At 49.4% G+C, this 23,042-nt stretch overlaps 1 protein-coding gene and 1 pseudogene across 1 annotated transcript in view; one reads left to right on the forward strand and one right to left on the reverse strand.

The window, feature by feature from the left end:
- TWIST2 (twist family bHLH transcription factor 2) overlaps positions 1-12,825 on the reverse strand; it is a 50,481-nt gene extending 37,656 nt beyond the window's left edge. The window contains exon 1 of the mRNA XM_060151205.1: positions 12,170-12,825. Coding sequence (XP_060007188.1) covers positions 12,205-12,687 — 483 coding nt within the window. The 5' untranslated portion in view covers positions 12,688-12,825 and the 3' untranslated portion in view covers positions 12,170-12,204. The remainder of the gene's footprint in view (positions 1-12,169) is intronic.
- Positions 12,826-13,219: 394 nt separating this feature from the next.
- On the forward strand, positions 13,220-14,118 carry LOC132521936 (uncharacterized; annotated as a pseudogene).
- Positions 14,119-23,042: the final 8,924 nt, after the last annotated feature.

Genomic DNA, 23,042 nt, shown 5'->3' on the forward strand with positions numbered 1-23,042 from the left:
GAAAGATTTTACAATGTATCTTCTCCCTGGCAGGGACAAGAGGACCTGCTTCCTCACCGTTTCCTCAATAATGGGAATTATCATTATCTCTATGTATTTTCCACTTTAGTAAAAAAAATAGTATCCTCCTGTTTTATTTTGAATTTCTTGGCTACTGTTGAAGTTCAACACTGTTATACGTGTATCGACCAACTGAATTTCTTCTTTTGTAAGTGCATATATTTTGCCCTTATTTTCTACTGGGTGATCGTCTTTTCTCTTATGGATTTTTAAGGGCTCTTTGTCTCATAAGAATATTGATCCATTATAAAACACAGTGTAAATATTTCCTTCGCAGTTCATTTGAAAATTCTGGATATCCGAGTTTTCTGGTATTTGGAAGTTTCATTTTTTAATTGAGTTGCAATTATTCCTTTTCTTCGTGACTTGTGTCTGCTGTTCCTCAGATGACCAGCCGCAGGGGCCAGGGCAGCGAAGGCTTCACATCAGCACCGTCATTTCCGTCCCCTCCGTGTCCACTGTCAGGCTCTGCGGCGCTCCTGCTGCGCCCCAGCCAGTGGGCTGGGGGTGGACACACGTGTCAGTGATCCCCGCCGGACAGAGCCGTGGACCTTGACGGGACAAAACGACATTCATTTTGTCCGCCAGGATTCACCAGGAGGCCTGATTTTCTATTAGCTTTGACGGCCGATGTTTTCATGGAGAGGTTGGGTGGGTGGACATTGTGACACCCGACTGGCTGCAGGGACAGTGAGAAGGACGGGGTAGGTGGGAGGGGGCACCCTGTGTGTGTGCGCCCAAGGGTGCCAACTTAGTTCCCGTCACCCGGACCGTTATATGAAAACCAGCTGCAGGAAGGATGGAGCCCACCCGCCCAACATGACACTGCCCTACCCCGGGTGCTGGCCCAGTGTCCACAGTGTGTGGCACCCAGGGGGATATGGTGAGCCCCCGGTTCAGTTACTCAGAGCAGAGGTGGCCGGAGAGTGGAGCAGTGTCCCCAGGTACAGTAGCGCTGGGCTGCACTCGTGAATCAAAGAGCGTCCCCTCTGCACCTGGGCTCCGTCCTCACAGCTGCAGGAGGAGGCACGTGGCGTTGATGCCTCGGGGCCCCAGGACAAGATGCGTCTGGCTTGCGGGGTGACCCGGGTTCTTGTCAGGCGGCGACACAACTTAACTAGGGGGCCGGCAGGCAACCTGGGTCCTGTCCTCCTGCCTCAGTCTGAGTTCTCTCTCTCAGCAGCTTGAGGGAAACTGTCTGCCTCTCTTCTTCCCTCCCTGGTGGTTTTCTTTTGGGGGGAGGGGTGCACAGAGGACCAGGAAGGGGGGAACTGCAGCAGCAAATTTGCTTTCAGCCACTCACCCCTCCTGGTGAGATTCTTTCGGACCTGCTTCGTGTTCTTCTGAGCCCTCCAGTCTGATTCTCAAAACACAGTCCATGAGCCCAACACTATCTCTGGGGTTTCTGCAAGTGTCTCAAAGTGCTGACTGCATGACACCACGAAGGTGATGGTGTTTTTAGAAGTGGAACTGAATCACGGCGGAGGAAGCACTCTCCCACCCGTCTCCCCTGGTGGGTCTCTGGGGCACAGTGGCTCAGGAAGCAGGTGAGGAGTTAACTCAGCAGTGGGGGAAGGAGAGAAAAAAGATCAAAGGAGAAAAAACCACCCAACTGGCCCCGAATGATGGCGTGCCACCCCTTTCCCCATGTCCCTCTCTCTGGGGGCAGGCCCCACCATGCTGGTCACATGTCCACTCTGCACTGGGCTAGGGTCCCAGCCCTTAGAAGGTGGCACTGGAGAAAGAGAGGGATTTACCCAAAAGAGCAGCGCAGGGCCAGAGGCCCCCGTTCTCAGGAATCACCAGCTCGGGGTGGCCACAGCATCCCCTTTGGGGGTCTCTGAGCCTGCGAACCAGACTGAGATAGGCACACTCGTGGGCAGGCCCTGGGCTTTAGGGAGCCCATTGCTGGACGCGATGGGTCCAAACGCTCCTGGGCCACCCCTGCAGCAGGTGTGAAGATGCTCCCCGTTCTTGTCTGTTGGGTCAATGGCTGGCAGTGCAGAACCTTGGGGCCACTCCCGCCTCTGCGCCCCTCCCCCCCGGAACCCCAGTCCACCGTGGAGAGGCTTCCAGAGACACAATCAACAGGCCGCTAAGTGTGTTACCAGAGTTGTCTGAGGGACTTTTTTTATGAACACATTAGGAAAGAGATTTCAAAAGGAAAATGCTTTTCGGCAACACAACTTGACTAGACGAGAAGCATCTGATAAGCGCTGAATCAGGTGGATACGCTGGATTACGTCTCCGGAAAGTGGAGAAAAGGTAAAGGTCCAGCACACCTCCACCCCCAAATCCCAGCAAGTCACCAGAGAGGGCCACAGTCTGACTCAGGACTTTTTTTCTTTTTTCTTTTTTTTTGCTGGCAGAATACACAATTCATCATTTTAACCATTTTAAAGTATACAATTCAGGAGAACTTTACACTGTTGTGCAAACATCATCGCTATCTAGTTCCAGACCTTTTTCATCACCCCACACAGAAATCCCACACCCATTAAGCAATTGTGTCCCGTCCTCCCTCCCCGCCAGTCCCTGGCAACCGCGAATCTACTTTCGCCTGTTCCGGATATTTCATGTCAATGGAATCGACGCTATTTGGTGTTTTGTGTCTGACTTCTTTAACTCAGCGTAATGTTTTCAAGATTCACCCACGCTGTAGCATGAGCCAGTACATCACGCCCTCTGGCTGAGCAGTTCTCCACTGTACGGAGAGACCGCACGGTACTGACCCCTTCCTCAGCTGATGGACACCTGTACTGTTTTCACCTTTAGCTATTGTACACAGCACTGTTATGAACGTGAGTGTGCACTTCTGTATGAACACCTGCTTTCAATTCTTTGGTGTACATACCCAGGAGGGAATGGCTGGGTGCTACTGGCTCTTGGAATTTTGATAACCGCAGGACTGTGAGAAACTTACCCCATCATTTTGCAAGGCAGGAAAACTGAGTCCCAGCGAAGCTATGACACACCTCAGCCCAAAAATGCAGGGCTGAGAGCAGGAAATTGATGTCCACTGCATGTTCAAATTCAGGAAAAGTCCTGTTTGGATTCTCAATCCCCTGGACCCAAGACAATGGGTTTTTCCCAACAGATTCACTTGGGGACCTAGCCCGCCCCTACAAGAGCAACTTCCTTTGCTTTCTGTCTGATTAAAATTTCTCCAAATAGAAGAATACCATGTCAGGGAAATTCACTAAGGGAAAGAACTGCATATGATTTGTTCTGGAAACGGTGATTTCACTGAAGAGCAAAATCCACTGGGGAGAGGCTCGTTGACCACATGTAGTCGTGAACATTTAAAACCTCCAGAATTCACATTGTGAAGAGTCACGCAGGAGGGAGCACGGTGGGTGCCAGGAGCCAGAAACACACCAGCTTTGCTCTTTGTGTCCTCACTTCCCCTTTGCCTCTTTCTGGTTAGCAAAAGTGAAATTATGTAATTAACACTGAATGATACTCGCTGTAACTTTCAAAAAATACACAACACAAGCTGACTGTCCAAGAGCTTGCTTCATAAAATCTGCACATTGACACGCTTCTGAGGAACGAGCCAGGAGGATGAACTCTGTCGTCCGTGCAAATAACGCTTTATCACCATTCAGAGAACTCGGCAGCTCCAGCAGAAGGATGCTTCCCAAGATGGCCAGCGTGGTGAGTTGGCTTCTCTCAGCAAAGCCAGGCGCGTTCTGTTTCCCCTGTGAACCTCAGTGGTGGGCGGGTGTCATCTCCTGGAAGTCTGCTGTCTTTGGACGAGCGAAAGCTTCAAAGTGAAATTTGACAGTGGGGTTATCTACAGGAGGAGGAAACCAGTGCTGAGTTCCCACGTCTTCTCGTTAACCCTGGCAAAGGCTGAGCCACGCTGGCTGACACTCAGCCGTTCGTCCGCGTGACCTGAGGGCAGATCAGCAGCAGCTCCGAGGCCAGTCAGGCCCAGCTGAGCACCCGCCTCCTGGGCTCCCCTCGCCTATGCAGGGTGTTCGCTCAGCCACCGCGCTCTCAGGGACCTCTGCTTTCTCTGGTACCTGGGGCACCCGCTGCCTCTGGTGGGGTCCTGCAAGTCGGGCACCACCTCTGGGACGTCTGGGATGGCCCTCTCGGGGTGACGCTGATGCCCCGGGGCAGGTGGCAGGTGAAGGCTCTGCAGGTCCTTGTTAGGTCATGCGGCCCCGTGGCCTCCCGCCTGGGGCATCATCACAGCAGCGGTGAGGCAGCCCTACTGGATTTTACAAAGTGTCCCTTTTCTGGGAAGGCCGGGAGGGTGTTTGTTCTGATAAACCCCTGTCTTCTAGGTTTCTCAGGGATCCCTGGGGAGACACGATGGGTCTCCAGGGACCAGCAGAGGGAGGTCCGCGCCCGCACACACTCCTGATCCTTCCGTTTCCTTATTCAGGGGCCCTGATCCCCTCAATCGCCCTATTCCGTGTGCAATTCTCCACACATCACTTTTCCTGTTCAGACCTTCACTTTCTCTTTTACTTTGCCATTCCTGAAAAAGTTACCTTTGTCATATATAAATCATAAATGATCGATTCATGTTTCCAGAATCGCTGGAGACGCGTAAGAAGATTAAATTTACTCAACAATGAAATTATGTGAAATCGTTCATTTTTGAAATGTAATAAAACAAAAGTGGATGTCGCATAATAGTGATCTTTGAAACGAGCAGATGAATATATCACAGTCCACGCTTTTTGCTTATTGTTTAATTAAAAGAAAATCTCTATCCTCAAAAAATCGTCTAAAAGAGAGTTCCGGAAGCGGCAATAATTTAACATCCGGCAAAATAGCCTTGAGTTAATTCTGCCCTTAAAATACTTGACTGTGCGGACTCTTTCCACAAGAGGGGTGTGCGTGGAGATCCCGTGCAGCCCCAGCACGGACACCGCGAACGATCAGCCCGGAAGCGCCCGCCGGCGGAGTCACCCCATGGTTTCATGCAGTTCTAGGTGGTTGAAGCAGGTCATTTTGCACAAGAAAACTCAACAAAACGGGACACACCAGGCTTTCTAGGGTACAGATATCCATTAGGGGCACTTTTGTTCTAGTATCAGTGGAACAGTTTTTTTAGAGAAGAGTCACGATCGCCAGCTAAGGAGAGGGCGTCACCCAGCGCACAGTTTGGGGGGCGGGGGGTCTGGCTGCACATCTATTACTGAGCTGCACTGAATTTCCAGAACACCCAGGCCTGCTCTACTCAGGGAACCTGAGACGGGGTGTTTATTCCCCACGCCTGTTTGTGCTGCTGTCGCGGCCTGAGGACGGGCTTTTTGTTCATCCTTTATCACTTACTACGATATGAAAGCTTTCGTGGACTTCCGTTATTAATCATGCTACATCTCAGCTAAAGGATGAGCGCCAGAGAGGATGCGGGGTTGTAGGGTCCGGGCGGGGAAGGAGCTGAGGAAGAAAGGCTCACCAGACAGAAAAAATGCACGAAGGATCAAATCTTCTTTCTTAGGTTCCCACCGACGCATACAGATATCGTGAAAAAGGACAACAAGGTGGCCACGTGTATTCTGAAGACTTTCATTAGTTACGACCCGATATATACGTAGTAGGCAATTTGGGATGATTTAAACTCAGGAAAATTAATCTTCAGTGACGATGTTGTTCATCAGTCAAACCCAATTATATGAATAGAGACGTGGCGATGCTCTCAACTCGAGAAAGAAAATAAAGCCCTTTCCCCGCTCCTTTCCTCTCCAATTTGCAGTAATTTTAGGCATTTCCCAAAGAAATGATAAGCTCCTGTGTACTGATCAAGGCAGTCTCATTAGGAATGGGATTTTCAATGTACACAGCCTTCCGGAAGTGACCCAGTAAGTACAGGTCTTCCCATCCCTGCAGGCTAGCTTTCCCTGTTACTCTTCCCGAGTTAAAAGTCTGAGTTACGGAAGCAGACGACTAGGTAGCAGGCACTTTCGCGCCCACAGGGCCAGAAAGTCAAACAAGGCAAATGGCTTTTGACTTCTGATCCCACTACACTCCCTGCAAACAAATCTACTTAAAGAGCTGAGATTAATGAGAGGAAATAGCAGCTCAATGTTCATTTCTAGGTCTCGTGATTGAAAGAACGTGCTGCCTGCTTGCATTCTGACTTCCAGAATGTTAAATCAAAGTCGAACACACACAGAAATCCACCGCGGCCGCAGAGGCAGAGACTAGAAACTACTGGCCTGTGTTTTCTTTCAGGGAGTTTGTTTATTTTACAAGCTGTTCCTCAAGGAGCCCTCACTTGTCTCTGGAGCAAAAATCTCTTGAATCGCCAAGAAGAGGGACACACTCAGAGAGAACCGAACAGAAAGGCCAGTGTGGTGTTTCATTTGTGCAGCAACAGAAAAACAGCACGAACAACGAAACTTGGGGCATTTGTTCTCCATGGGGAGTCGGACAAAGGATCCCCACACCTCCCCTCCCAGGCACAAGGCTGAACACCCACCGCCGGTTTCCCTTCTGAGCTGCTCTCCCTGACGCTCCGGAGAGGCCCTGGCTGTGACCCCAGCACAGACCTCAGCCCTGGGCTTGGGGTTGGTTGTTTGGTCTCTATCGCAGTGTTAATAAAATTAGGGTCTTTGCCCACATCTTTCCCATCAGTCACACACCAGATCTGCACGTCCGGAAGAACAAATGTGAACCCTCACAAACAGCAAGGAAAAGGAATCTAATGGCGGACAACATAATTTACGATTTCTCCCCAAAGATGCAGGTGGCTATTTTTAAGGTCGAATATGAGCTAAAAAGAAAGGAGGAGTATTTTTCAGAATAACTGATTTTGATAACTTAAAGCTCGTTGGGCTCAACCCTGTCCTTCATTCAATTGATGGGGAAATTCTGGTCTAAAGAAAGGAGAGATGTGGCCAATTTTAGAGGCATTGCTCTTAGGATATGAGAAGTAAAATTACCATTCTACAGGAGACATCACGAGAAGCTGGGTCATCTAAATCTTTCCCTGATCAAATAACAGAGGAAAACGATATTATGGGAAGAAATTGAACAATAACAGCCTCCACAGACACCATGCCTCGCTCTCTCAATCATGTTGCCTCTTACACATAATCACAGGATCATGTTATTCTAAACAAGAGAGTTGCAGATAAAATAATACAGATTTCAAAGCACGGAAGACATTGTTTTGACTCAAAATGACTCTATTTTCAAGTAACCACGAAACATTTCTCAGGTCGGAATAAAGTTACGTGCTGGCTTTTCCAGTTTCTGATCGAGTCTCCTTTTAGCATGACAACTGTTAGCAATCACTGAAGAAAAATCCCACCATGCCTTAGCTGACATCAGCATGGAAATCGCAGCGTTAATGTCACTGTATCTCACTCCAAAATAAACATTAAATTAAGGCACATTTAATATAACTAAATTGCGGTCAAAGACTTACCCAAACACAAAATACGTTCCTATTAAAGACAAACAAATATTAATTTAAAATAACCATGCCTCAGTTTACGATTTGATATCTCTCTGTCAGTCTCTCTCTCTCTCTCTGTCTCTCTGTCTCTCTCTCTCCCCATCCCCCAACTGTGTACTAAGACTTCAATCTCTACACTTCTTGGATGAATAATTTTGATAAATCATCGGCTTCAGAATAGTGTGCGTGGGGGGGATATGTAAGTCAATATAGACTTAGTATCTTAAAAGCAAATGTTGTAGCAGTTTCAGGTGAATATTTCCTGAAATTCCTTTGAAAAATATATTCGTTATTAGCAAAGGGATAAATGTATTGATTGGTATTTCTCCTCTAGATTTCTGGGATTCTACTCTTTGTTTTAGAATTAAAAGGAACCACTTCTAATTCATTATATATTGCAAAAATGAGAAATTCCTAATATTCTGAAAAGTGCAATAATGCAAATGATATCAGGGAAAAACATGGATTTTTGCTCAAAGCACATTTTTGGGGGTTTATTACTCTGAGATAGGCATAATCATTCCTTATATAATTTGCTCATTTGAATACAGAAATTTTTAAAATTCCTGTGGAATATCTTTTCTTTCAAACTTTTTATTTTGAGATAATGGCAGAGTCACAGGAAGTTGTAAGGAACAGTACACAGAGATTCCCTTACACCCTTCACTCGGTTTCCCCCAGTGGTAACACCTCAAAAAACTATAATACAATATCACAACCAGGAAACTCACATTGATACACTCTCCAGACCTTATTCAGATGTCGCCAGTTTTACACGCACCCGTGTGTGTGTGTGTGTGTGTGTGAGTGTTTCATTCTATACAGTTTTATCACATGTGTAGACGCAGGTGACCATGTGAAATCTGTTTTTAAGCATTTTCTGCTTTTAGTGTTTCATCTTGGCTTTACCTCTCAATGCATCCATGTCTGTAGCTCTTAGATTCTATGTCTTCTTTATGGCTTTGCTTCTTGGCTACACTAACGCATTCATCTCTTCTTTGAATTTTATTGCCTCGTCCGTGAATTCTTTGCTAGCAGAAAGCTTTGTATTTGGTTTGCTTTTTGCAGCACATTTATCCTTTCCCAGGACAAGACACAAACATAAACAGACTTTCCAGCATACATTCACAGGGTTTTTAAAGACACCAATGAGAATAGATTAATATAAATACTAAGCTTAAAAACTGTCATAAAAGTTCAGCCTTTAAAACTGGCTTATTAAAATATTTGTTTTTTTTAAAAGCCCAGATTTAAACTACAGTTATGAGTTATAGTGATCTGCTCAGAAGGAGTTTACTTTATGATCTTTTCACTAGGCGAAAGGAATCTGGCCTCTGTGCCGTCTATCCAAAATACAGTGAAGCAAGGAGGATGAAAACTCAACTCTTTCAGGTTCAAGACTTGTCTGAAAATAGTACAGCTTTCAGAAAACCTCAGTAAAGTACTACATTTCAAATGACCTCAAACAGCCACTCTCCAAGTCCCAAGCCTGCGGCTCCCACTCTGGCCAGATGGGTAGCAAGACCTGCTTCCTGCAAGATTTAGAGTAACTACAAATGTTTAAGGAAACAATACCCACGTAACAGAGGTCAGCCTCTATCTACATCAGATCTTTTCAGTGGGCATTTTATAACAAAACATTATTTATATTTCAAGTAGCTGGGCCATTCATTCCACTTCTTCCCCTGACCAACCAAAAGCTCTCCTAGGATTCTGCATTTCCATTCACCATAGGGGATTCATTTTCTTTCACGACCAGCAAGCATTCTGAATTTAGCCATTAACGAACACCTCCAAAAAGTCGATTTTCAGGAGAGAGGAAAAGGCTTACACACATCAGATGGTTACAGGATCCTACTCTGTTCTCCAAAGTAACTACAAGTGCTTAGGGGAAAAGAAGTAGTATTTTGAGGGTGGGAACCTACTGAAAATCTATGCAGATTGCAGAAGTTAGATATCTTCTTTAACCACAAAGCAGAGAACACGAAAAATATCTGATAAGTAATCATCACCTCCCCACACCCTCCCAGCCAGGTGCCCCGCCAACCCTGCACCGGAGACTCAGGCATTTAACGAGAAAACTGAAAACTCCTTTGGAGATGTTCAGATTAGATGAACCCCGCTGACCGTCCAAAGACACCTGATTCATTGTGTATTTGCATTTTTAAACACCAGGCCAAAGGAAAGAGTCACGATCCACGTTAGCGCCAGCAGTGCTCTGATCCTTCCTGTGTTTCTCTTTATATAAAGGGGCGATTTCGGCGTCTCATGTGGCTGCTCTTCATCTAGACACAGCTCTTCTCACATGGCTCAACAGACACTAAAATCACATGCAATTTACGGAAAGGTCTAGACATTCCTTACTAATACATAGACCCAATGCGTCTTAAAAATGTTACAAATAAATAACAAATGCCATGGAGCAACATTTTCAGGAAATCAAACCAATTATGACTGTATTTATACTCATACAGACTAGCAGCTTCAAAACAGAAAGAATGCAAAAGCTTGTCGAACATGCCTGATAAGTAAAAGCAAGGTGCGTCCAGGATCATCAGGGGGTCAAAGATTTTCACATTTCCCTTCTCCTCTGTACAGAGTGGGTATCTATCCACCTAAGGAAACTGGTTTATCAGACCTAGTCAGTTATATTCAAGTACAGAAAAATATAAATAAATGGGCCCCGTGGAGATCATTTGCTCTCCAGCTGAATGTGTTTATCTCTTACATGTCAGGGACTTTTTTTCCCAAGAAAACTCTTAATGCTTTTCATTTATTCATTATAAGTAATACCTTTTATTTTTATATAATGTGAACTGTGCTCTATGTCTGATTCTCTGTTTTAGGAATGCGATTCTTTTCAAATGAATTTCAAAAGATCCTACGAAATTCCTGCATTAAGGTAATACCTCTTGCTTTTGTTTTCAATAATTTTCTGGAGGGAAGTCTTAATGATAATTCTGTTGACTTTTTCCTTGAACAAAGCTATATACGTGTACGTTTTAAAAAGACGACGTTCCTCATCTGTTTGTTCTTATTTCAGATGTGCTATAAACTATGGTGGTAGAAAGGGTAAATGGAATTAACTAATGGAAGCTCATAATTTAGGCAGCAAAAACCAGAATTAATGTATTATCCCACTGTAGCATTGTAGTACTCGGCCAATCCAAACTTTCTTTCCTAGGGAAATATGTGATTGAGACACTTTCCATCTGCTTTTGACAAAGATAGGAGAAGATCCCCGTAAGTTATTCTCTGCTAAAAATTCTTTTTAAAAAGCCTATAAAATGATTATTGTCTTAGGGGCCTATTTCACCAAAAGAATTTTCAGTGGCACAGAAAATAAAAACTAAAAAAATCCACCTGTGCTAGGTCAGCCTTTCGGAGCCACAGCAAAAGCATTTGCAGATATTATAAAACACACAGGAAAGAAATGGATATGCTTGGGAGAATGGGCGGCTGCACGCTCTTGATTAATCTAAATTCCTTCTGTGTGAAGTGGAGACGTGAATAAAAACACTGCACGATGAGCAAGAAACTAAAACATACCAAGTACGAAGGATTTTTAACCCGGCTCTCTCTCCACCAAAAATCCTGCACCCTTCACTCCATCGTCTGAGAGAGGCATGGTCACAGAGCCTTCTGGAAAGGACAGGACAGCATCTCCGCAGTTAGACATTGTCTAAGGGGCTTCTAAGGTGTCTGGTGAAAAGGGGCCGGTGCAGGACGCCCTGAGCGCTCTACTAGAGGAATCCAGAACTTCCAGTGCTCTCGGCAGCCGTGTCCCTTTGCCTTCTCCGGCGCCGGGCCCTGTCGCACCGCCTCCCTTTCCCTGCAAACCTGTTTCCCAGCCTGGACCCCTCGCGCTCTCCTGCAGGGCCGAACGCTCGGTCGCAGCGCGGCTAGAGCCCCCTCCCAGACTCTCGAGGTTCAAGGCTGGGGCCAGAGGCTCCCAGCTCCGAGGTCCACTCCACCTGCCTGCGGGCAGCCGGGGTTCCCAGCGGCGGTGTCCGCGCTCCGGTCTCCGCGCCTCAGCCTCGGCCCTGTCCTCCGCGCTCGGGGCGCGGATGGTCCCCGGCTTTCGGGCTGCACTGGCCCCCGGAGCCGCCAGCAAAGGGCAGCGTCCTCCCGCCTTCCCCAGGCGAACCCAGGCGCCGCCGGTCCACACCTCTGCGCCCACCGGGCGGGCCAGGTCGCCGACGGCCGGGTCCCCGAGGCGCGGGCCGGGACACCCTGCAAGAGCAGTCGAGGAGAACTGGGTGTCCGCACGACGAGCGCGCTCTGCCACTCCCCGGGAACGGGGCGAAGCCACAGCCTGGCACGGCCCGGCCCGGCCCAGGCAGCTTCCCGGGCGGCCTCCGCTCCGAGGGACGCAGTGGGTAAGCTGGTCCCCAGATCTCTGCCCCGGCCGGCTCCGGGCAGTTCTTCTGATGCCCACTCCCCCGACACTCACCCACAGGCCCCCACCTCCACAGAAGCAAGGACGGAAAATACCACTGTCACCAGTCGGCACGTTCCCGACTGACACCCTGCCTGGGAGCTTGCACAAAACCACAAGGGTGCCCCGGCACCTGGAAGCTTCCCGATGGACCCCCGTCTGTCGCTAGAAGGAAAAGCGCACCCCATCCTCGCCGCCGCGGCCCGCCCGCTGAGGAGGGCGCCCGTCGCGCGCGCAGCACCTACCCTGGCGCGCCGGTCCGGACGTGGGTGGCGCGGCGCTAGTGGGAGGCGGACATGGACCACGCGCCCTCCATGCGCCACACGGAGAAAGCGTAGCTGAGGCGCTCGTGGGCCACGTAGCTGCAGCTGGTCATCTTATTGTCCATCTCGTCGCTCTGCAGGACCTGGTAGAGGAAGTCTATGTACCTGGCGGCCAGCTTGAGCGTCTGGATCTTGCTGAGCTTGTCCGAGGGCAGCGTGGGGATGATCTTGCGCAGCGCAGCGAAGGCCTCGTTGAGCGACTGGGTGCGTTGGCGCTCGCGCACGTTGGCCAGGATGCGCTGGCTCTGCAGCTCCTCGAAGGACTGCGCGCTCGGGCTGCCCTTCTTGCCGCGCTTGCCGGGGGTCGGGCTGCCATCTTCGCTCGACTTCTTGCTGTAGCGCCGTTTCCGGCCGAAACGCTTGGGCTGCCGCTCGAGCTCCTCCTCGCTGGTGCCCAGGCTGTCCACGGGGGACACGGGCGAGCTGGAGCCCTCCTCCATGGCGCCCGCCCGGCGCGCGTGGGGCTGGGGGCGCCGGGCGCCGAGCGCGCGCCGCTGGCCAAGCCCGCGGTCGCCGAGCACACGCTCTCCGAGCTGCTCGAAAGGCTCTGATTTCAAGGCCGGCTTGTGCAAAACCGAGGTCTCCGGGAGAGGAAGTTATTCTAACTTTTTTGGAAACCCTAGCCGGGCTGGGTTGCTAAATAGTTGTCAGGAGAGAGGGCGGCGCGCTGATTGGCCGCCGCGCCCGGGGGCAGGGCAAGTTCTGGGGCCTTTGCTGGCCGCCCCCGCCCCCCGGCGCGGCACTTTCAGTTTTGCCTCCCCCTTAGGCCCCGGCCGCGGCGGGCACCCGCGAGTGCCGGGCCCTCGCGCGCCGCCCGCGCCTCCATCCCGGGCTCTGACCGCTCTCCGGCCGCGCCGCGCCCTGGGCTCAGCCGACCCGGCTTTGTCTGCTCCTTAACTGGAGATCGAAACCCGCCGGGCTGCGGGGTCTCTCCCGCGCCGCGAGGGGTGCGGGTGGCGAGTCCTACCCTGGATGCGCTCCCAGGAGGTGAGGACGCGGCGGGGAGACCCCGGGGGCGCCCGGGCCAGTGTGCGCCTTGCTTGCTCCGGGGCGCACAGCGAGTTCGCGCCGTGGCCCGCACGTTCGGCCAAGGGTGGGGGACGTGCGGGGGCCAGTAGCCCCGGCGCCCAGACAGCGGGCGTGCGGACACGCGGGTGCCCTTGGAGACGCCGCTCTCCACGCACGCGACGCGGGGATCCGTGGAGACGCGGCCTGCTCTGCCCAGAAGTTGTATGGGGGAGTTTCTCACCCCAACTTGCTGGGGAGCCCCGGCCCCGACGGCCTCAGCAGGCCGTCCTTCTAAGTGCGTTAAAACCTCAGCGCCACCGCGAGCCTCCGCGGGAGCGCCCGGCGCCCACCGCACCCACCTGCCTGGCCCCCGCCGGGGGTGCGGGAGCGGGGCGGGGGCGCCCGCTAGGCCGCGGTGCAGGGCCCAGCCTCGGGGCCCACTCTCTCCTTCGCAAATCGGCTGTTGACAGAGGGCGGTCTGGGGAGCCGCGCGGCCTCCCCTGCGCTGGGCGCCCGCGGGGCAGCCCGGGCGGCCGCAGAGCGGGGGCTCGGCCTCGGCGGGCGACACCGGGGACGTCGGCCCCGCGCCATCTGGACGCCGAGCGCGGGCGCGTTTGAAGTGGTTCGGGGGCTCTTTGTTCGCCAGGCCGTTCTGGCTCGGGGCCTGGAGGTGGTTTACGGCCTGGATGCCTTTGAACCTATTCCCAGGTGACCCGGGCTCAATTAGACCCGGGCCTGAGCGGGGCTGTCAGGCGAGCCGCGTGATCAAGGGCGGGCTGGGCCCTTTTACTGCAGTTGAACTCGGGGCCGGCGTGGCTGGGCCTCGGCTGCTCCGCGGGGCCGGGCCGCGCCCACCGCGTTAGGAAACCCGAGGGCGAGCGGCTGCGTGTGCGGCCCGGGCGGCCCAGGGGAACGTTTCCCACCCCCGCAGTTAGCGATGGGAGACAGAGCTGGGGGGGAGAGGCCCGCGCACAATGTGGCTGCGTCAGAGCGCTGCTGGTTTGCAGTTTCTTCCCCACCCGCGGGCTTCACGATCTGAAAACTACAGGATCCTAAGACTACGGGGTCCTAGGAGTCGCCGCGCCCAGCCCGCCGCGCCTGACCACCTCCTTCTCCAGCTCTGGTATGGCGCTCAGACTATCCAGCGCAGCAAAATAGCTTTCCGTGTCTCTTTAAAAATCTAAAATTAAAACTTAAGGAACAAAAGAGAGAGTGAGAGGGGCGTGGGGAGCGTCCTGGCCTCGCTGGGGCCCAGCCTTCCCGAGGCTTTGCGCGTCTAAAGGGCCTGCGCCGTATGGGAACCGCAGCGACTTGCTGCCCTTCAACTCCGTGCGTCGCTCAGTTCGCGGAGACCGAGGGCCCAGACCCCCGTTTCCCGCCCAGCTTACATAAGCCCAGAGACGTCCCTCCCCCCTCCCCCTGCCCACGAGCCCAGAGAGCGAGCGTGTAAGGAGGAGAGGAGCCTGCCTTGTAGGGTGCACCACCCCACTCTGTCTGCCCTGCTGCCCACGGGCATGAGAACGATTTCTGGAAGTCCCGTCTAAGAGCCGATCACCTCCCTAAGCCACAGCAATAGGGTGGAGCTGGGCTTACAAGGGACGAACACCTGATATCCAAGGCACAGATCACCTACAGGTATGATTCTCCTGTAGGAAAATCCCTTTTAGAAATTTCCCTTTGAAAAATCGCTCAAGAGGGCATAGGACAAGCCCTCGTTATAACAGTCAGACCCTTGCCTCGCGCGTCTAATGTTACCACGACAAGGCTTGAAAGGATGGTTCCTGCAGTATGTGCAGTTGTACGTGGTGGACGGGTGCTCCACGGTCCTTTCCGTCCTTCTCCTACAGATCCTTCCCGCATTGCAGGAGTTGAAAAGCTACAGAGGACCTCCCTCCAACTCTGGCAGCCCTGGTCTGCAAGATGCAGTCCTGGGGTGGAGATGTTCGGCTGCTCCTGGAAGTGCAGTGTCTGCTCACATCTAGAGGCAGGGGGAAAAGCAACCCTTTTCTGGAGTGGAACTCAGCAAGCTGGGAGTGTGGCAGTAGCGGTAGCTCCTTGACTCCAGGCTGGTTCTGGAATCACTGTTTTCCTGGTACAGTGAGGCAGTGGCTCCAGGTCTGCAGTATGGTTTGCAAGCCGGTCCCCAAAGCCCTGTCTAGAGTCTGTTTATCAGCTCCACTGCAATTCTGTCATATTCCCTAATAAGTTGTTTCCTGCATAAACTAGCCAGTGTGGGCCCTGTTCTCTGCAAAAGAACTCTGAGACACCCCGACTGTGGACCGTAGTGTAGAAGATGAACACTAGGGCTCTTCCCAGGGTGCCTTGTTTTCTTGACATCTCTCACTTGTAATGTGGGAATAACGTGGGCCTTGGCCGCACATTTATTAATGCCTTTAAGATCAAATCAGCAACAAACTCAGGCTATGATTTTTTTTCACATGGAATGTATACCTAATTTCAGTTTAAAAACAACACCAGAGGGCTTCCCTGGTGGCACAGTGGTTAAGAATCCTCCTGCCAATGCAGGGGACACAGGTTCGAGCCCTGGGCTGGGAAGATCCCACATGCCGTGGAGCAACTAAGCCCATGCGCCACAACTACTGAGTCTGTGCTCTAGAGCCTGTGAGCCACAACTACTGAAGCCTGCGCACCTCTAGAGCCCGTGCTCCGCAGCAAGAGAAGCCACCGCAACAAGAAGCCCACGCACCACAACAAAGAGTAGCCCCTGCTCGCCGCAACGAGAGAAAGCCTGCGCGCAGCAATGAAGACCCAGCACAGCCAAAAATAAATAAATAAATTTTTAAAAATAAGAATGAAAAATAAATAGAAACAACACCAGAAAGATCAACCCTGGCCTAAAAAGAATGGGAGAGAGAGAACAAGGTGTAGGGGTCTGGGACAGAAGCCAGGCTCCTCTGCATAAAACTGGTTATGTAGATTTGACTTTGAAACCATATAAATGTTTCACATAATTATTTAAAAATTAAACCAAAATGAGAAAAAAGTAGAAAACCCTAAAAAGTCAAAAGCAAAATCAGGCAGATGTACCTAATTTTGTATCATCTTTGTGGCTTAACCATGCAGACAGAAATAATTTAAGATCACTTTAAACGCTGTGATTTGACTCTATCCATCCCTAGAGGGATAGACTGTAAAGGAGAGAGAAAAGAACCGCATAAAGGCTTAATCTGTTTTCAGTATTCATATTTCTAGTAACAGTATTGCTGCTGTCATTCTGAAACTGTGAGCTAAAGCAAGTTATTATGTTTACATCTTTGGGAATCGAGATTTCCACCCTAAAAGAAAAGAGATACAAATATAAAATGAAAGAAGTTAGGTAAGAGCATGGCTTTCTAAATTTGTTGGAAATATCAGTATGAGCTCATAATGTATTTCCTCTTAAACAATGTATTTCTTGACCCTGACCGTCGGAAAAGCACAGACGCCTTGAGTGACCCAGGGTCAGTGAGCACCCCTGGTGTCCATATGGTGGCCTCTCCTTGAAGAAATGGCTGACTTAAGGTCTGGGGCAAGACGTGTACAAGATAAACGCGGTGCATCGTTTTACACCAGAGAGCAAGGAAGCTTTCAGGGACTCCTGGTCCTGCTGGGATCGTATTACTGCCCGAGAGCTTCCCACCACGGTGGACTGGGAGAGGCTGCCATCCACTGTGGTTCTAGGAGTAGCTGGATTTAACTTAGCCTGACTTGAATTCATGACTCAGGAAGGCTTGTTTTCTCTCCCCGGCCCCCCACCCCTTTCAGATAGTTCCTTTAAGTTCTCACCGTCCTGTCGTGTTTGTTTTTAATCTTAAAATCTGTCACATCTTCTGCCCTCTCCTTCCCTCCCCCACGGCTCTTCAAACTTTGCACTTTCCAGTGGAGCCCAGCAGATCCTGTTGACTCTGATGGGTGGAGAGATAAGAGGACTTATGGTTACACTCTGATAAAAACACGCATTTTATTGTACACTGGAGGGAGGAATTGATGGAAGACAGAAGAGTATTAGTGCAGGCCGGTTCATGATCACTGACTGTGCGGTTCATGCCACGCTAAGAAGTGGGGTAGGAGCCAGGCAGCAGAGACTTCGCAATGCAGCACGTTGAGGGGTGTAGTGGAGTGTGCTGGACCCGGTCTGAGGTCTGGGGTGCTGGGGAAGACACCAGCAAAGGGGGAGCAAGTCTACCAGGAGAGATGAGAATGTGTCAAGCTCCACGGGGTGAAAGAGTCATGGGTGTCCCCACAATGGGTGGTCCCTGCACCTGGGAGCTCAGGGGATCCGTGGCCAGCACTCTCTTGGTTACTGATGATACAAACACAATCTGTACATGTTTAACAGAAAAGGAATTTCTTCACTACTTCAGAAGCTCAGGCTCTGGCTGGCTTCAGGCTTAGCTGGATCCAGGAGTTTCGGTGATGCTGTGTCTCTCTTTTCCCGTCCACCCTGCAGCTCTGCTTCCCTCTGTGTGTGAGCCTCACTCTGTCTTAGTACAAGGCCCCCCCCCTTGTGCCTGAGGATGACCGGCGTGACACTTCAGTGTCATATTATCCTGGTATGGCAGCACTAATTAAACAAGTTTTCTCCCGTTGCTCCAGCAGAGAAGGTAAGCATGGAACCCTGACTGGCTGGACTTGCACCATGTGGCTGCAGGCCTGGGGGGCCCTGAGATTGGGGAGGTCCCGCCTGGAAGAGAGGCTGGGCCCATGAGCAAGGCTTGTACGTTGCGGTGGCACCTGGGAGGAATGTTGGAGCCAGGCTCTCACAGGACCAATTACAGGGTTTGGATTTCCTTCTGAAGGCAATGGGAACCGAAGGAGAGTTCTAAGGAAAGATGTGATGACCCACTTTTACTTTGAGAGAAGTTGGAAAGTGACAGCCAGCTGGGGAGGTTGCATTCATCCATTTTTCCTCTTGCTGTATCTAGTTATATTTTCACTTTTAGGTTTACCAGTTGGGAACAGGAAGACATGCAATTTAAACACTGCTCCATCTCGTAAGAAAAAAAGGTAAAACCCTACCACATCCAGTCTGTGCAGGAGCAGAGAAAAACCAGGATATGAGGAGGAATCAGGATTCAGTGCTCCGTCGCCGACCAGAGGATGAGCTTGGGTTAGTCCCTTCGTCTCAGCGGGACTCAGTTTCCCCTCTGTGAAAGAATGGCTCGGAGTGAAAGTTTCGTGAGGTTCCCTTAACACGACAAGGTCTAGGTTCTGTTTTCAGAAACTGATATCCGGGTTGGGGAACTTAAGCTTCGTGTCACACTTAGACACGTTGTGGCGTTTTGGAAAGACCAGGGCCGGGGTGGGTACTTCCAGAACCTGGGGAGTGGGTTTTTCTTTAATCTGTCTAAGTAATGTGCAGGGGAGCCTCGGTGACCACACGTGCCCTGACCCCTCATAAAGCCCCTGTCCTGTTGTGGCCTGGTCATAAACTTTCCTGGAAAGGTCATGTGAATGTATCGTTCCCCAATACTTTATAATTAGAAATTATGGTCTCTCTTCCACGTGACACTTTTGAGCTTTAGCAGATCTTAAATTAAAACTGTATACATGTTTTAAAATGTTCTTCAGAAAACTTTAATTGCACAAGTTGAAAATTCGACTGAAAAAGTCCTGAACGCTTATCTAAATAAACATACAGATCTGACCTCAAATGTTTCAAAGAATAAATTTGGAATTAAACGTGCGTGTGTTAAAACTCTGGTTATGTCTTAAGTATAAAAGCTCATCAGAGAAGTCTCCTGGGGGAAACACTTCAGGGTGTGTGGCAAGTTTCTCTTTTATAGAGGTCACCAGAGCGGTGGGGAAGTGGGCGCAGAGCTCTCCCAGGTGACCGGGACACAGAACAATTGGCTGTCCTTGTTTAAAGAGAAAATGTGTGTGAGTGTGTGTGTGTGAGTGTGTATGTGTGAGTGTGTGTGTGTGAGTGTGTGTATGTGTGAGTGTGTATGTGAGTGAGAATGTGTGTGTGAGTGAGTGAGTGTGTGTGTGTATGTGTGAGTGTGTGTGTTGTGTGTGTGTGAGTGTGTGTGAGTGAGTGTGTGAGTGAGAGTGTGTGTGTGAGTGTGTATGTGTGAGTGAGTGTGTGTGTGTGAGTGTGTGTGTGTGTCTGTGTGTCATGTGTGTGGGTGTTTACGTAGGGGTAAGGGGTGAGATGTAACTTCTCCAGGCTACACATTTCTTAGCAGGTTTTTAATTATTTGGCTTGACTCCATTTTCCTACTTCATTTCTTCATCTCCTACTTTAGGGAAGATGGATAAGTAACAACCCAGGTGCACCTCAGTTTCCCCTCCTCACGGGTGGAAGTGCCGGGGGGGACGCTGGGCTCCCTCGAGCTGGAAGCCGGTGGCGGGCGTGAGGCCTGCTGGCTCCAGGCTTCTCCCTCCGATTCTGCTTTTTGCCTCTTCAGCCCTGCTGACTTTTCCTTACCCCTCTTCAAAAAGGGCCTCACACCCAACTCCGAGAGACGCTGTCTGAACTCTGAATATAAAGGGAAACTAGCGTTGTTTTAGTTTTTTGATGGATACTTTTCCCCCCCCGGAGGAAAAGTTAATGAACACTAGTATCAAAGGATGGAAGTGTCACCTTTATTTCCCTGGGTCACACAGGACATATTTTGTTGGTATGTGGTACATCTCTTGGGTGGGACTCCTATACCCCGGGTCCATTCTGACACCCGTGACCTGCTAACTCGTGGCTGAGCAGGTGGGGTCACACTCCCTCATATTTTGGCTGTACAGAGCTTTGCAATTTAAGAGGAAGAAAATGTTTTTACTCATTTTCCATTTTTAAAGTCGTATAAAAAATCTGGAATATTGTTATTTTTTAAATTCTGCGAGTAAAATTCTGGTATATAATCAATAACAATGCACATGATGGGAACCTTCACATAACTGGATGTTTTCTTTATGCTCAAAGTGAAGGAAAATGGTCAATGCAATGGAGGGGAAGGTGAAGGAGGAGGAGAGAAGGTGCTGGAGGAGCTGATTACACCAAGTAACAAACCCAAGAAACAGAAAACAGTCTTGTGCTTGCTTCTGGGGTGAGTGGAGAAGTGGCCCAGCTTCCCTCACCACCACGCCACCCTCTTGACTCCCTTGTTGTATGTCTTGAGACACTGAGATCCCCAGCCAGCAAGCAAGTATATTCCATACACAAAGGTAGGAAAGCGGATCTAAGTATGGGATGGAGAACTGGGTCCCTATCTCCTTTTTTGAAGGCATAACATACCTGCAAATAAACTCCACCCATTTTAAGTTTAAAATGTGATACCTTTTGACAACTGTGCAAAACATTTCCATCGCTCCATAAAGTTCCCCTGTGCCTTTTGCAGTCAGTCACCTCCCCCTCCCCAGCCACCGGCACCCACAGATCTAATTTATGTTCCTGCTTTGCCTTTTCCAGAAAGTCATAAAAACGAAGTTGTACAGGACATAGCCCTTTGTGTCTGGCTTTTTACACTTAGAATAATGCTTTTTAGATTCGTCCACACTGTTGCATGCATCTATAGTTTGTTTCTTTCTATTGCTGAGTATTCAATTGAAAGAAACAAACTACAATTTGTTTATCCATCTATCAGTTGACAGACATTGGGGTTGTTTCCAGCTTTCAGTGATTATGAATAAAGCTGCATTCAAATCATTGTTTAGACATGCTTTCGTCTCTCTCAGGTAAATACCTAGGAGTGGGGTTGTTGAGTCCTATGTAAGTGTATGCTTAACTTAAGAAGAAACTGCCCGACTGTTTTACAATGGCTGGACCATTTTGCATTCCCACCAACAATGTATAAAAGACCAGCTGCAGATGGCTATAATATTAAAAAACAAAACTAACAAACAAAAAACAAAAAACTAGCAAGTATTGGTAAGGATGTGGAGAAATTTGGTGAAGTCTTAGTAAGTTAATTATAGAATGATCACGTGACCCAGCAATGCCACCTTTGGGTATATACTCCAAAGAATTGAAAACAGGTGTTCAGACAAAACTTGTACACACATGTTCATAACAGAGTTATCCACAATTGCCAAAATATGGAAACAACACAAATGTCCATCGATGGATGAATGGATAAACAAAACATGGTATAGCCAGACAATGGAATATTATTTAGTCTTAAAGAAGAATGAAGTACTTATTTGATATCACTTATATACGGAATCTAAAAAATACAACAAACTAGTGAATATAACAAAAAAGAAGCAGACTACAGGAATATAGGCGTGGGAGAGTGGGAGGTACAAACTGCTGGGTGTAAGAGAGGCTCAAGGATGCATTGCACAACCTGAGGAACATAGCTAATATTTGGTAATAACGGTGAACAGAAAGTAACCTTTGAAAATTGTATCAAAATTTTTTTTAAATAAGGAATGAGGGCTTCCCTGGTGGCGCAGTGGTTGAGAGTCCGCCTGCCGATGCAGGGGACACGGGTTCGTGCCCCGGTCCGGGAGGATCCCACATGCCGCAGAGCGGCTGGGCCCGTGAGCCATGGCCGCTGAGCCTGCGCGTCCGGAGCCTGTGCTCCGCAACGGGAGAGGCCACAGCACTGAGAGGCCCGCGTACCGCAAAAAAATAAAAATAAAAAAAAAAAATAAAATAAGGAATGAAATACTGATGTGTGCTACAACATGGATGGACCTTGACAACATTATGCAGAACAAAAGAAGCCAGAAAAAGGGTCACATATTGTATGGTTCCATTTATATGAAATATCCAGAAGACACAAATCCATAGAGACAAATCAGATTGGTAGCTGCCAAGCGTTAGGAGGAGGGCGTGTACTAACCATGTGCTCTGTTTTCTGTATCTTATGATGCTTTGACGTCTTGGGGCCTTGTGGACCCAGAGAGGGATTGCCCCTCCTAGACTCAGTGGATTCTTGGAGATAGCAAACAGCTTGCCTGAGGACATCCCTTTGACATGCAAACCAACCAGTCCTGAGTGCAAACCTCAACCCTACTCATTTTATCAGTCTGGAACACAGTCCCTGCCCTAAATCACCCCAGAACCAGTTGCCAACAACTAGTGACCACCTCTGCAGCCCCGGCCGCTCAAAGGGTTTCCCTCTCTAACCTGAAGTCGACTCAGCTTGCTTACCCTGCCCTGCCTAGCCTGCCACACACAAACCACAGTAAAGGCTCCCGTCCACATGTCCCCCTCTCTTCTGCCTCTTAACCACCCCTGGTACTTCCCCGTGTGGCCCTGCCTCCTGTTTCTATGGATCTGTGGGTAGAAAAACATCATCCTTCATGACAGTCGTATCTATTTCTGTGTGTCTTCCCATACCTAATTGAAACAAATCCCAGGTACATTTTAAAACAGAGGACAATAGAAAGTGTTTAATGTGTATACAGTTGCCCTTTGGGATGATAAAAATCTTCTGGAATTAGGTTGTGGTAGTGGCTACCCAACATTGTGAATGTACCGATTGTCTCTAATGGTAAATTTTATTCTGTATTTCTGTATTTTGCATTTCTACATAGACAATCATGTCTATGAATAAAAAGTTTTCATTCATTCTTTTCTATTATGTGCCTTTTATTGCTTTTTCTTGCCTTATTGTGCTGGGTAGGACCTCTATACAATGCCGAAAAGAAAACAAAATGCTGAGAGCAGAACTCCTTGTCTTTTTCCCAATCGGAGGAAAGCATTCAGATTCTTGCAGTTAAGTATGATGTTAGATGTAAGTTTTTCACAGATTCTCTTTATCAAGTTGAGGAAATGTCCTTCTATTTTCAGTTTAGAGTTTTTATAATGAATAGGTGTTGAATTTTGCCAAATCCTTTCTCT

This window comes from Lagenorhynchus albirostris, chromosome 6, assembly GCF_949774975.1.
Source record: "Lagenorhynchus albirostris chromosome 6, mLagAlb1.1, whole genome shotgun sequence".
Classification (NCBI taxonomy): Eukaryota; Metazoa; Chordata; class Mammalia; order Artiodactyla; family Delphinidae; genus Lagenorhynchus; species Lagenorhynchus albirostris.